Source organism: Xyrauchen texanus, chromosome 44 (assembly GCF_025860055.1).
Source record: "Xyrauchen texanus isolate HMW12.3.18 chromosome 44, RBS_HiC_50CHRs, whole genome shotgun sequence".
Taxonomy (NCBI): Eukaryota; Metazoa; Chordata; class Actinopteri; order Cypriniformes; family Catostomidae; genus Xyrauchen; species Xyrauchen texanus.
In genome coordinates, this window is record NC_068319.1 from 23,407,074 (window position 1) to 23,423,439 (window position 16,366).

At 37.3% G+C, this 16,366-nt stretch overlaps 1 protein-coding gene across 1 annotated transcript in view; it reads right to left on the bottom strand.

Annotated features, from left to right (window-relative positions):
• The window catches only part of LOC127636760 (oxysterol-binding protein 2-like), a 28,784-nt gene extending 12,970 nt beyond the window's left edge, over positions 1 to 15,814 (bottom strand). The window contains exons 1-3 of the mRNA XM_052117473.1: positions 15,457 to 15,814; positions 10,507 to 10,712; positions 1,247 to 1,497 (exon numbers count right to left, since the gene is read on the bottom strand). Coding sequence (XP_051973433.1) covers positions 1,247 to 1,497; positions 10,507 to 10,712; positions 15,457 to 15,614 — 615 coding nt within the window. The 5' untranslated portion in view covers positions 15,615 to 15,814. The remainder of the gene's footprint in view (positions 1 to 1,246; positions 1,498 to 10,506; positions 10,713 to 15,456) is intronic.
• Between the last annotated feature and the right edge of the window lie 552 nt (positions 15,815 to 16,366).

Genomic DNA, 16,366 nt, shown 5'->3' on the forward strand with positions numbered 1-16,366 from the left:
GACCATTTCAAGATAGTTTAAGGAAGTGACATCTTTTTGTTCCTTGAACATTTCCTGCTAGTTGTTGAAATCCTTACCTTGTCCGCAGGTCACGTAGACAGCTTTATTGAATGGCTTCATTGATTATAAAAGGAGCAATCCAATATTCCAGATCTCCCCGCTGAGGAAATAACTATTAGCATCTAAACTACGATACAATTTCATCGCCTCTCTCGCGTAGGTGTGGTCAGTATCAACAACACGTCTGGATAACTCACTTCAGGTAAACGTTTGTTCTTTGAGAAAATTTGTTTATTTAAAGGATCCGGTGACACCACGTTGTTTATTTTCATTTCTTTCCAGATATCTCGTTTGTTCTGTTTTAGCAACTCTAGTCAAGTCAAGTACATTTTATTTGTATAGCGCCTTTCACAACACACATCGTTTCAAAGCAGCTTTACAGAATATCAACATTAACAGACGATAAAACTGTAATGTCTATAAAGTCCATGAATCATCATTGTGTAATTAGATAAAATACGATTCTTAATCGTGTTTAAATATAATTAAATAATAATTGTATTAATAACCCCAGTGAGCAAGCTGTAAGCGATGACATGCTAGTTATTTTATTTTGACAGTTCTCGGTTCTTAAAATGCCTCTACCTGAAGTGCTTTAGGGTCAGACATGCACTGTAGGGTTCTAATTCTTTTGTTATTGTTTACGTCCTTGAAATGGTCTATAGTAAACGTGTTTAGATATCATATGATAGCATTGTGTGAGGAACAGGACTGAAATCAAGTGTTTATGAACTGATTATCTGCTGTTATACTTTTATTATGATTTGTGTGAAAGTATGAAAGTTATTTTTGTTACTGCACATGTTGTGTTCGATTCACCAGAAAACTGCTACGGTACGTAAAATGACCCATTTAAAATGTAGGTATAGTAACGTGTTTTTGTGTGACCAGATTAAATAATTATAATTTTGCTTGTTCCAGCTGGATGTTATTGTTTCATATATATTGTGTCAGGTTATCACCAAATAAGTAATTAGTAATTTAGCAGATGCAATTACCCAAAGCAAATTACAGTACACTTATTTAAAGGACAAACATGGAGCAGCTCAAAAGTGTGTTGCTCATAGGGCATAATGGTGATAGCTTTTGAATCCCCCAGTGCAGTTCGAACCTTAAACCTTTCAGTTGCCAGCCCAGATCTTTAACCACCATGCCTTCTCTAACATGTGTTGACTCAAACACTCACATTGATCATAGCATTGGAGGTGATACGGAAGAGAGTGGCTCGTTCGTTGACGGTCTTCAGTTTATCAACGCCATCGGTGAGGACACGCAGGTCCTCTAGTTCACTGAGGGAGCGCTGGAGCGCTGCACCGTGCTTCCCGATCAGCTCGTTGCAGGTGCTGAGGTCATCGAGCTTGCTGACTAGAGTCTTGAGCGCTCCCTGGATCAGAGCACGATCCGGCTGGGCTAGTGGTCCCTCATCACCAGAGTCATCTATTGCAAGAGATAAAAGGAAAGATAGATTCACCCAGCAAATCTTCTGCACTTGATAAGTGGTAAGCCAATTTTTTTCCCCCTTCTGCTATGGTGTGCTGAGGGGCAGTCATGCCTTGTTAAAATTGGGTATGTTTGCTGTTACTGTACTGTTACGAATGTTGCATATGATGCTTACAGTACATAAAATACAGCCTATTACAACAAATTTAGAAATTATCAAGAGAGTGAGCGATTTCAGGTTCAGGCTTAAAATCTAATGGACCAGGGTGGAGTGACCCTCTTAGACCAGCCCCAAAAATGTTACTCAATCAGTGGTGTGTGTTGGGGGCGGGACTATCTGACAGCTTGAACAACAGTAGATGAGGGGTGTATTCGTAAAGCTGTTTTGACAACATAGTTTATATTTGCAATTCTTTCAGTGGCACTAATGGCGCAGAAATTACATACTTCAGCTTTTAGACCTGTGCAGACCTATTTGTTTCTCACCAAATCCGTATGCCTTCAGAAATCTAGGAAAATGACACATGAGTCACATGGACTGAGGGAGGACTTGTTTTCTGTGGTAACAGATATGGCAGGTTCTAAGTTGGGGCATTGGCCCCTAATGATTTTGCTTGTGCCCCTCAAGTTCATATTGGATGGTAAAGCAATCAATGGGACCCCTACGCCAATCCGATGAAGGGACAAGCACTTGCCCACCCTAAAGATTGCATCCTTATACCAGCCCTGGTAACAGATATAATGCAACAGATGTTTACAAGCCTAATATGTATTGAACTCAGAACATTCCCTTAAATAAGTTAAATTATGGTGCGTTATCATTTTCTTCAGCCACCAGAGAGGGTAAAATTTAGTGTAGTGTTGCAGGGAAAACTAAAGTACATTTATAAATAGCACAAGCACACACACACACACACAGCATAATTCTGGAGGGCTCTGACGTGTCAGCTGAGCCTTAATAGTGCCCTTTAATGGAGGTCTTTTCAATTACGAGCATAATTCCCAGCCATGCTTTAAAAGGATGCAAAATGACCACAAAGATGGACAGAGGGATGGAGGCTTTCAGAGAGAAAGAGAGAGATCACATGACCAAACTAGATTTACTTGCCTTTCCTGTCTACAAGAATAACGAGAAAGAGAGACAGATGTAGAATTTAAATAACACAATATGGCATTGGTGCTGGGGAACATAACAATTGATCACAAGTGCCTGTGAAAAAGAAAGTGTGCAAGAGAGGCATAATAATAACTACACTTGCCAACATCCCATTCAAACAACAGGTTTCTGTGAATGAACATGTTTACCATGGAAACAAGGTCCCACGCAATCAAGAGGACGGCTATTTTTAGAAGCTAAGGAGGATGAAAAAAACAAAACAGGCTAATACGTCATGCTTTGCCTTCGCTCTCTCCAAAACATGGCCATCAGTCACTGGCAAGCAGAGGGGAACAGGCAGTAAATGTGTGACCAAAGCCATTTTCTGTGGAAACAATTGCATGTGGGAGCCTGAAGCGGCTATAAGACAAACATTAAACACGCTGGCACACTGTTAAGTGTAACTCACAGTCAATCTGTGTATCAGTGACAAGAGATGTGCAGGGGAGGCTCAGGTAGAAACTGTGAGCTTTCAATAACCTGCTGCTATCTGAATGGCCTGACAGCTGTGGAAGGACAAAAATCAGCTGACCTTTCCTATGCAGACAGCTTTTTCATAAAGGTTGGGGATTATCTGCACATTCTTGAATCCAGCAATGGTGATTTTGAAGACTTCACCCAGCCAGCAATGTTTTGAAATCGCTCAAAGAAGCTGAATTTTTGGAAATACCATAAATGCAGTGTAGGGACGTTGTCCCTACTACCTGACAAATATCACTGAAATTGGTTGGTCGAAATCTCAAACTCACACTGAATTTCTTCTTCTCCATACAGTGGCAATAAAGAGTATGTGAACCCTTTGGAATTAACTAGTTTTTTAATTCCAATTTTATGAATTGGTCATAAAATGTGATCTCATCTTTGTTAAAGTCACATGTATAGACAAACACAACGTGCTTAAGATAACAACAGCTAATTCATTTTTCCTTCAATGATGGTAAGCAGTCCAGGCCCCTAAGCAAAGCAGCAACAAATCATGATGCTCCCTCCACTGTACTTTGGATCACCATTTGGATGATGTTTTCATGTTGGTATGCGGTGCCCTTTTTACATCATACGTAGTGCTGCATGTTCTTCCTGAACAATTCAATCATAGATTCATCAGTCCGCAAAACATTTTCCCAGTAGCGTTGTGAGGTGTCAAGGTGGTCTTTGGCAAACGTTATGCATTCAGCAATGTTTTGTTGGAAATCAGCGGCTTCCTTCGTGGTTTCTGCCATGGACACATGCCTGATCAATGTTTTCCAATATTTTAGACTCATGAACATAGATGTTAACCAGTTCCAATGATTCCTTCAAGTCTTTAGCTGTCACTCTAGGGTTCTTTTTACCTAATAGATCATTCTGCTGTGCATCCCTTGGCTGGACGGCCACTTCTAGGGAGAGTAGCCACAGTACTAAATCTGTCCATAGTTATTTGTCTAACTATGGACAGATGAATATCTAAGCTCTTTGAGATAACTTTGTAACCCTTTCCAGCTTAATGCAAAGCAACAATTCTTGATCTTCTGAGATCTCTATTTTAGTCCACATCAGTAGATGCTTCTTGTGAATAGAAAACTCAAAATGTTTGAGTGCGTATAAGTCTAACCCACACCTCCAATCACAACCACAGCACTATGAATGTTTAAATGATGTCTTCAATATGTTCAAGAACAATACAATAAATTGTGTGTTATTAAAACAGATTGTGGTTGTTCATTATTGTAACTTCGATGAAGATCAAACCATATTTTACAAATGTATGCATATTGTAAATGCAGGTAATTCCAAAGAGTTCACATTCTTTTTCTTGTCACTGTAAGTTCTCAGCACAGCCAGAACAGCACTGTCTGTCTACTCTATCCATTTCTATTTAAAAAAGCAACAACTCAACACATGTTTTAGTGAAGCATACTAGTTGGTCTTTTTCAGAAATTAAAAATGTTTCTTGACCAATGAGAAACTTTCGCTCTTCTGACTCTACCTAAATAGTTCCACTTTGCAAGGAAAGTACTACATCTGGAGAAGGTTCTGAAAATGTTCCTTGTTTGGTTCAGGTTTTAGTTCCACGTGGAACTAGTTTTTGTGGTGGAAAAACAATGTGAAACCTAAATAGATCCAGGAATAAGGAAAAGATCCTGAAGTGGAAAAATGACTTAAATTTCGGGTCTTTCTCATCAAACTCTATCGTAGGCCTTCGGAAGACTTGGAAAATTATGCATCAGCCACATGAACTACATTGTATTGAAAAGACGCACCACAATTTTTACCGAAAATATTTTCATATGGGTTTGCTACATGGCATATACTCATTGAATGCTTTATAGAACAATATCTCAAACAAACAATATAGATACATTTTTTTAAATAATTACAATATGAGAACAAGTTACTTCATCTAATTAAAAAAGCCCAATGTATGTTCAATAACCAAAAGCAGGATAATATCAAGATAAATCCACCAATTGTAAATACAAACATCCTCATTACATGCACAGTGAACTGTCAGCTTCAGTATTTCCTTCTGAACTGTATCTAAGCCAGAGCATTTTAAGCCTATTGCATACAAAAGATTGCAAATTTGTACTTGCAGAAAAAAACAATCGGGGGAAAATGGATTAGTGTGGACCTCTAGAAAGCAGAATTACAAAGGAGAGAATGAGAACTCTCAAGCTGCTTAAGCAGTCTGATGACCCAAATACAGTGAAAACAACTGTGAGTCTCTGTTTTTGGCAAACTTGGAAGGCATACACAATGTCTTGAATGCACAATGTAGGCCTGGGAGACAGACTTAATCTCTGCCAAATAACCTTGAATCTGTAATAAGAATATGGATGGTAGGCATTGGCAAGAGCACCGAAGAGATTAAAAGAATAGTTAACTCAAAGAAAGAAAATTCTGTTATCTTTATTCACCCTCATGTCCTTCCAAACCTACTTTACGTGTTTCAAACACAAAAGGAGAACTATACCATGATGACAATTTGTAGGTGAACCCGGAAGGCAAATTTACCCATTTACTTTATCTTCAATTTCCTATGGATTTTTTTTAATGGTGATTTTCAATTTATTGGTAAAATAATGTCTTTGTTCTACAACATAACTTACATAGTGGCTTCAAAATTCACGTTTGAGGTATGACTGTGTTTTAAAACATACTCATACTAAGTGACAGAATAATTCAGACCTTTTTTATGAACTGGATCAATTGAAAAGATCTCAAGACTCAAAAGAATGACTCGCTCATGAATCAGACATCACTCTTCTCTCATAAACTCACAAATGGGCAAATTCTGCCATCTGTTTTGCATTCATGAGCTCTTGATTTTAATGTTAAACAACACATTCGCACATAAACACACAAACCACTCTGAACTAGCTGCTTTCATGCACTCATGAACTCACAATGCTATTCCTTTAAAGAAATGTCAATTTGCAGGGTAACAATACTGAAAAAATTCAAGTGAACACTAGTGGTGAAGTTTGAGAATGTGTTATAATATGGATATTAGACATGGGCAACAGAGTAGAGAATAAATCAGAGACTCATCTGTATTGAACTATCATCCTAAAGGTGGGTAGAGAGGAATAGAGGGAAAGCAGATTTAAATAGAGAGAGCTAGAGCGGCTTGCTCAACCTCAGTGAGTGTTAGAGGAAAAGCACCAGAGCTGGAGAATCAATCAGAGATCACCTTGACATGCTAGAGAGAAAATGACTCATCTGTGTATAACCACACCTTTACTAGCAGCATCACTGAGAACAAGGCAGATAAGATACATGGAAGCAAGAGATACTTGAAGGTACAGAGAAAATTGTGTAAGATATATATTGGGGTCCTGGGTTGCTCAGCGAGTATAGACGCTGCTACCACCCCTGGACTTGCAAGTTTGAATCCAGGGTGTGCTTAGTGACTCCAGCCAGGAATCCTAAGCAACCAAATTGGCCCGGTTGCTAGGAAGGGTGGAGTCATATGGGGTAACCTCCTTGTGGTCGCACTTAGTGGTTCTCGCTCTCAGTGGGGTGCGTGATAAGTTGTGCGTGGATCGCGGAGAGCAGCATGAGCCTCCACATGCTGTGTCATGCACAGCGAGCCACGTGATAAGATGCGCGGATTGACGGTCTCAGAAGCGGAGGCAACTGAGACTTGTCCTCCGCCACCCGGATTGAGGTGAGTAACCACACCACCATGAGGACCTACTAAGTAGTGGGAATTGGGCATTTCAAACTTGGGAGAAAAGGGGATTAAAAAAAAAGAAGTAGAAAGATATATGGATGAATGTAGTGAGGAGATAAAGAGGAACAGAAAACAAAGGAAGAAATGAGAAAGCTGAAAAGGTATTTGAAACCAAGCGACAGTAAATCTCAGCGGCTGTTTGACAATCCAATTTGGTCCATTAGCCTGCTTGCTTTTTATCACAGATAATCGGATTTGCATTGAGTCATGTTGTAAGTACCTCACACAACTGTACACTAATGAAGTGCTGACGGACCAACCTCAAAGTATCATTGTTACCACATTGCGGTGGATGCAGCAACCAGAATCCTGCAGAGTTCAAGTAGGTAAAGCTGCATGCGGAGACAACCAAATGGGGGCGGATTCTCCAAAAGAGAGTGGGAATACTCCAAAAGGGTTAAGGTTAGGGATAGGTTTAGGTTAGAGGCTCCCTATATCTTTAATAGCTATTTGAATCTCACACGCATTTTGGGAGCTATCAGTGGCACCACAAGGAAAGGTGAACACATATTAACTGATGGAAAAATGTCTGATTGGGAATGGCACTTGCGAGTAATTCAGCAAAATTACAGATTGTTGAACTTACTATTTAAAGGTGGGAACTTTTATTTAAAACAAGACTGCATCTGAATGACATAACTTCAATATATCCATGAGTAACCAGCCTATTAACCCTGAGAAAAAGTAGTACAGCATCCAAATCCTGAGCACTAAATGTATTTGGCCCATGAAAGAAGAGCTAGCCACATGCAAACATGAGCAAACACAGAAACATAAACAAGTCGACATTTATATTACATTACACTGGGACTTACACAGGTAGAGGAAGTTTCCACAATGTACTTCAAAGTATATGAAAACGGATTGAATTACAAAATTGATGACAGAAAGAGGCTCCATAAAGAACTTTATGAAATTAAAGCACATTCCATTAATTAAAATATTAAATAGGCTGTCCTACAAAATGCAATAAATAAATAAAATCAAATACTTAAAGACTTAAAAACATGACAAATTTGGCACATAGTTACTAAAAGACATGCATGTCTATGAGCTTTGCATGTGGCCCTTTGAACCTATTTTCTATTGAGACAAAGGGAAACTCGTGCTTCTACACAAATTGCATTCAAACATTTAAATGTCCTACCTTTTCTTGACTAGACATAATTGCTGATAAATAGAGCAAACACAGAAGCAAAGTCTTGTGCAGTTCTCAGTGAAGATGATGTCAAAATCTTCTAGAATGAAAACATACAGCAACGGTTCCTCTTAGTCTCTTCAGGCACCCTCAAATGCTTCCTCCCATCTCTCTCATCTCCCTCTCTCTCACTCCTTTTCCCTTCTCACCCTCCCTCTTTTTCCCCTTACTCTCTCCATCCTGCTCAGTGGGCGGAGCTAACATGTTTGTCACTTCATTCCTATTTTAGATCTCCTTCATTCATTCAGCAGCATATGAAATCAAGAATGGGGGGGGCAGTATGCAAATAATAATTCAATGATGTAAGACAATTTTACATAAAAAAATGCCCAAGTATGTGTAAAACTATTGGAAAGGTCAGAACTCCTGAAAACAAAATATGAACTACCGTTGCACTTAATATGTGGAAGATGTAGTTGTTAGCACAGTGGTCTGGTCTTACGCTATTTGTGGTAATAAGCGATGTATTTCAAAATATCAAACAGTAGAGCAATATTGAATCTCAAAACCTGCCTAGCAAATTTTATCTAAGCATAATAAACACATTTAACACAGCAATTTTCACAGGGACAAAATAACATTACTGTATGTTTTGTGCATTATGTGTATTCAAATGCAAACGGAAAAAACAGCCTTCAAAATTCATGAACAATGGCACCTCCTTGTGGCATTTGGTCGAAAATGTCATGAATCTTTCAAACAAGATGTTATAAGGACAAAGCTGGAAGCGATGCTTTAAATTGTAATATATATATATATATATATATATATATATATATATATATATATATATATATATATATATATATATAATATAATATAATATATATAAAACAGAGAGAGAAAGTTTCTTTTCTTTTCTGTTTCTTCTTATTTCAATAGTAAAAAGACATACTTTTGAGGATTACTTTAGACACCAGAGGTTTAGAATGTAGGAAACTATTGGGAAGGAAACATCTGATACCACTTAAAATGATACTATGAATAATCATATATATTATAAATTATATTATCAGCATAACAAACATGATTTGATAAAGTTCCAAAGAGCATTTTTTGTGCTTACAACCATACATACAAATTTTACCACCAAAATCTAACACTCTTCTATATTTGGATCTTTAGAGACCCAGGGATGTATATCTCTCATAAATGGATCTACAAAATGCCCAGATAGTGTAACATTTTTCAAAAATATTTTCAAGTCAATTAGAAAATAATAAAATATATTTGGATGTTTTATTTTTCATATTTCAAAGATAAAAAGCAACAAATCAGGAAACATCAAGAACAGGATTCATTACTTTCACATTTACATTTCCTGAGAAGCAACTGGCTGTTAAACACATATTAAACTACACATAACACATAAGATACACATAATCTACATATAAGTACCATCTAAATAGATGAACAAATTACATAATTTCAATAGTACACCCAAATGACAAAAGTCATATACTATTCATGTGTTACACTCGCTATAGTTCACTTCTATGTTGTTTCTTCAACAAATAGCAATGTCAAATGTAAATCAAGTCAATCACTGAAACAACAGCGCCACCTTGAGTAAGAAAGAAACATGTATAATATTTATGTATACATGAATATGGGATTCTGATCATTTATCATGGTTGCATAGCATATCAGCGCTATATGGTATGAATTTGTATGAATATAGTACTAATTTCTCTTGTAATAAACAAAGAAATAGATATCCAGTGATAGTAAATTAGACATTAAATAATAATAAAAAAATATAATTTATGGAAGTGCAAAAAACAAAACACACTATTACATACCTCTAGTCTCTATACAGCTTTGGTACTTAAACTAGAATTTTTTTTTTAATTGTTGAAATTTTGGTGCAAGTTTTTTTGGTGTGTGTTTTTTTACACTATTTATAAGAGATAGATTGAATAATACTAAAGAGATGGGGGCACAACACCAAAAAATGAATGAGGTACAGGGGTGAAATGAGGTCCCAGGTCCCTAAAGACCCGATGTCACATTTACGGGTTAATGGAAGCAAGTAAATCTGACCTTTCATACAAAGAAGTTAACGTGGTCAAATTTTATTATATTTGATTGATTAGTGTCCTAGAAATAGAGAGGAATCTTAAATATTTATTCTTCATTCTACATCATAACGTTTCTTTGTTTCAAAAATGTAAAAATCCTAAAACATTCTGTTTGTTTACAGATTTAACTAAATCAGAAGACTGTATGGTGACAGTCTTTACATTTAGGATAAAGTAAAGCCTATTTAATAAAGGAAATAATTTTAGTGTGTAGCCTATTCATGTTTTTAACCTCATCTAACATGTGCACTCTGATTTTATTTTTTTTTTAACTGTCCCTTTAAAGCATGAATGTCAAATATTGTTGTGATGACCTTGAATGCTCAAAATGCTTGTGCACTGAGGTAGAGCTCACCTGAATGATGCATCATCTGAGTGGCATTGGCTTTAGCCTGTTGCAGAGCAGAAACCCATCGCTGGCACTCGCCCTCTGAACTGACCTTCAGGTGGTAGCTCCGCCCTCCACTTGTCAACACAAAGTGACAGGTGTCACCCACTTCTATGTGCACCGTTGCCAAGTTAATCGTGCCACGGCAGGTGTGTGCCATTTCTGCTTGAGTCCTTAAGGCAAATAAACAATCCTTAAGGCATATAAACAATCACACATACATAAAAGGGCAATGTGGCAGGGCGGAGGGTGGGGCCGTGTCATGATTCTGCACAACTGGCCCCTGATCAGGCTAATTAGCCCTCGAGAGGAATAAAGGCCGACTGAAGATGGCACGAATCACGACATGGCCCCAACCTCCACCCAGCCACAGGCAGCTAGATAAAAAAAATTGTAACACAGTCGCAGATCCACATAAATCAATTAGTAGACTACTAATAGATGGATATTTATTGGCCAAACTGATTAATTACTGGATATCTGAGATTATTACACAGGTCTCATTGATACTCAATTCTGATTGGTCAATGGTGCCATCTAGTGGTCTGGTATTTCTGAAAACCACACATCCGGGGTTTAAGTCATGTCAGACTGGTCTCAGGGTATTGCGAGTCATCTTTACAAATTCTTGTATCACTCTGCGATCTCTACAAGTCAGCTAATAATAATTAAAACTCAAATCAAATCTTAATGTTCATTTACTTATTTATTTGGCAAGTAGTCTTGTAATAAGATGGATAATGAGCAGTCAAATGGTGATTATTTACAAAATAAACACCAACAGAACTGTTGATTTGCTGTTCAGCAATTTATTTCTTCTCACATATTTACCTAATTTCAAAAGAAATCAATATTTCATGTCCATTCATGTATTTATTTAGTTAGTACCCATGTATTAAGTGTGATAATGTACAGTCAGCTGGTTGTTATTTAAAAAAGAAACCCCTTCAGGGTGATACAAGGTCACCTGATCACCCTGTTGAGGGATTATTTTGCAAAAACAACTTGACTGTACATTATCCCTTACGTCTTTTGAGTCACATATGACCCAGAATCACATTTAGAATTTTATGCACTAACATAAAAATTTAAGATTGTTCCAGACAAAATAAATTAAATGTTGGCTGACATCCTTGTTTTTTTAGAAAATTATCTCTAAATATGCCAACAAATTTCAGACATTACAAGGCAGAATTGGAGGATTTATTTTAATATGCAGTTGTACTGATATTAATATTAATGAATTATATATACAGTATATATACACTCACCGAACACTTTATTAGTATTTTTGTAACAGCTGATCTTTTGAGATATTCATACACAACTGTATGTTTATGGTTGGGAGTAACATGATAAATGTATCAGCATTGCATATTTAAAATACAAACTTTATTCCACTACAGCTACAATTTCAATCTTTGGTAATAAGAATACAGTTACTTTCAAAAAGTATTTTGATTACTGAAAATATTACTTTGAATTTATTGTAATTTATTTCATTTCATATTTAGTTTATTCAGTTGGAAAACATTTATATATTTAAATGATGTGATTTGAGGAGCATACTTTGAACAGCAGTGAAAAACTTCCTTTTAGATACAGACATCACCTGTCAATCAACTCGAGCAGGCGCATGCACATTAGCTACACAAGCCCAGACATTTATTTTTTTTGTGTGTGTTTGCTAAGGTAAATAAGCAAAATGTATGATACCAGTGTTGTCAGATTTTACTGCTGATTTGTAATATATTCTTTGATTGTAATCTTGACCAACCATTTTTGAGATTTCGGTCTTTCCTCATTCAAGTTGATAGGAGCTGCTCTTGTATCCCGCTTGTTTACATAGAAAAATAGCTGCCCGAGAGCATTCCAAAGATAGCCGCCGAGTGGACTGACTTGCTAAAAGGTGGATTTGATGCCATTGAAGAACTTCATATGATCAAAACAAGATGTCGATGTGAACAATTAAGAAAATTTGGAGCAGCAAAAAGAGTTAACCTTGTTTAAATTGTTATGCAAACATTTAGCTTTATGCTAGAGCTGCACGATATATCTAATTTATCCAAATATCGCGATATGCATATTGCAAAAGCTTGCAATAACGGAATGATTTTAATACAATAACATTCAAGGTGACACAGATAGTAGAGAATTGACTGGGAGGTGCAATAGTCACTTGGTGTGTGTGTGTGCAGTGTGAATAATCATTGACTCAATTGCTGGAGCGTGTCACAATTTGTGCATATGTAGCTGTAACTGCCGCTGTCCTGTGCTTTCACACTGCGTGTGTGCAGATAATAATGAGACCAGACACCAGTATACACATCCAAACTCGGCTTGTTTATTGGCCTTTGTGGATCTGTATGGATATATCAAAGGATGGGTTTCAAAAGAGCGCAAACAATCTGGTTCCAGAAGTAAAATTCCCATTAATTTAAGATCCCATAGATTAATTGATTTTCAACGATAATTTAAAAACCTTTAAAGACAGACCTACCTTAAGCTAAAAGGTTGTTCATCGATGGTATATGCTTCCGTTGAAGTCATCCGTCTTCATTATCTCAACATCATTGTTTAAAAATCATGTTTGATAGCAGAATTCATGGTAAACAACTACATTACCCATGGTACAGCAGAGAAAGATCCACCAACCAAAGAACCATGGCCAAGGAAACCCACGAAAGGAGCATTGGAGCGACCGCACGCTCCCATAACGCACTGTGAATGATGTAATCGAGTCGGTCTCCCTTCACCCATAAACTACTTATATATTTGTACATATCGGGATATTTAGCAAAACCGCAAAATATATTGTTTCTATACTTATAAAAAAACAACCTAAAATCAATTATTTTATATATTTCCATTGTTTTTTATTCAATGACATAATTCGCAGTGCTTCATGGGATTGTAGTCCGTGCCCACATGAAACCTGATAAGTACACAGTCTTGTCCCTTTGTCTTTTTGTCTGATTTTCAAATACTTTTTTGATTCAAAACAAAGGTGTTGTGATTCACCTCAGAGCTGGTTGGTTTTGGTTCATGGCTCACCACTCTTTTATGAAGCATTTTATTAAAAGTCTATGGAAGAAATTAATGGGGAAAATAGTTCCAGAACGCAAACGGCTGAAAAAGTGGGTGGTCACTGTTGTGCTCTATTAATCGATTGTCATGTGAAATCATTCCTCTCAGTCTCAAGCTCAGCACGGTCTGACAACAAGCAATTAAACCAATGCAGAAAACCCGTCCACAGCAAGCGCTTCTGGACATAATTTAATGAACTTATTTTGAATTTAATACGAACATGAATTACAGCGTAAATATTTTTGTATATAATATTTGACAACACAGATTATTTTTGGATATCCCACAATATGGTGAAATTAACTTCATATTCATATATTTTTTTTAAAAAAAAGATGAAGATGAATTTAATATCCACTACAAAGCTAATGGTGAAATGTTATATTATACACAGTCTATATGAAATTTGTTACAAAACACAACTATTTCTGTGAATTTTGGGATAGATGGATAGATTATTATTCCAATAAACTTCAGTTTATTTGGGCGGTAGGGGTTTTGATGGTCCACGCGCGCTGATTTTATCAACATAGGTTATCATATTGCATATATTTGCCAACAACTTATCGCATTTTATCTCCATATCGTGCAGCACTACCAAGCAAAAATTGTATTTTTAGCCTTAGATGCCCCTTCTATCAGGCGCAATTATATTTTATAATGAATTCTATTAAAGGGGCTTTAAGTGATTTTTCATGGAAAGGTATGCAAAAACTTTTCCTACTTCCTTAAAGAGACCACTGGACTAAGTGTCGTGAGATAACTCACCTATCTTTGTGACAACTTTAGGCTCTGTAAACAGCAAACAACAATGTGTCTGTGGTCCGCAGTCTCTGACGCTTTCTACCTGTCAGTCATTTTGCACATTCTAATAGTGTTGTAGTTTCTGCAAATTATTGAGGTTTAATGCTATTTTTATGCCATGTTGTTCATAACAGTTGTCTGTTGAGGGCGCTATTTTGCTGCTGTTGTTTTAACAACTGTTTCTGCAAGATGTCGGCCTCAGTAAAGCTCATTTGGTATCTTTGGAGTGTGAGTTTCGGAAAGAGGGGGAGTGGCTAATTTAACAACTTAGTCTTGCGGAAGTAGAGCGGCTAAAATCTCTTACAGCACCTTTAAGAAAATCCATCTTACATCCACGTTGAGATTCTAGATTTCCTCTAGTAAGGCCTTTAATATTAGCGCAAAGATGTGCTGCAAAACAATCTTACTCTTAATTACAATTTTTTTGTTTTTTCCTGTAAAAATATCTAATAAATCCTTAAAATAAATTATCTTAAAGAGCTACACTGCATAAGATATTTAGGCTTTTTCAAAGACTGTATTTTTAATATAAGTGTATTTTAGATTTTTTGCACGTTATTTACTTGTTTATTGTCAAAAACAATAAAAAAAATCTAATATTTAGGTTACGTTACTGACGACAAGTAATCTAACCAAATGTTTTCTGTAATCTGTAGTGTAATGCCTTTTAAAAGTAACCCTCCCAACCCTGTGATGTTATAATGATGCTCAGTGAGGCCCTTGAAAAATCATGGGTGGGAACTTGATCTGGGCTAGGTGCTTCAGATGTCCCCATTACTAATTAATTATAAGGTGCGTTGTTTACAATACAAACAGCTGAGACATTATATTACAGTGCTGTGACTTATCAATTATTACCTGCGCACACAAGTGCAAACATGAGCAAGAGGCCTTTCAATTAAAACTCCTGAGCAACTCTGAGCGCCCTGTCCCATAAAACAACACCATATGATTTTCAGCCTGGGTGAAACGGGTGACACAAAGTCAATGCAGTGTCAAATCAAACGCAGTAACGTGCGAACGTACCTGTAGTATGACAGGAGGCCGTTGCTAAGGACGAACCACCGGCGCTGGTAACCCTTCAGGTAGTTGGTCCATTTAAAGAGCCATCCTTTATAGGTGTCCGGGCCAGGACCCTGCACACCTGAAGGAGACGGAAGGGTCCGCACCACCAGCTCGGTCATATTAACCGGTCACCACTGCTGGAAGTTTCAACTGCGGAGACGGTTGTTTTGGTGGAGTGATGCTGCCTCACCGCTGCGGATAGCGCACGAGACACTTTGCGCGTGACTTCGCATTCACGCAACACGTTAAGAGCAGGAGCGACGACTCAAATTTGCGGTCACAGTGACGAGAGGAGGCGCTTCGCAGAAATATGATGGGCATTTTATGGGACTGGGGTGAAACACAGTGGATGACGTAGATGGACGCACAGATTGCTCAGAATCTGCCATATGACGCAAAGACATTAGTGAGGAGGACGGATGCGAGGATGCACAGGCTTTTAAAAGCTGAAGCGTGTGTCCCGAGATAAGCTTGATAACACGCATGTCTGTAACAGATATCGATTCGATTCCTAATCTTTGGATTAAGCGACGGCACTTGGCAAGCGGTGATTTTCCTCTTGGTTTTATTTTTGTATTACTTTAACAGATGCCTTAAAAGCAGTTCACTATACTGTCCACAAGATGACGCCACAGTGAACTTTGAGGAATAGCTGATGGAAATGAAAATTGTGTCGTTATTAAAGGTGCACTCTTTAATTTTTTTTTCCTCAATAAAAGGTTTTACTCCTAAAGAATTAAATTTAGATTTTTAGAAATGTGTATACAATCATGACCACTAACAAGAGATGAAGACTCCAGGCATATCAGTAACTTTATAAAAGCTCTTTTATTCTACAATGGAGGGGGTCCCCTTATGGGGGCGGCCATAT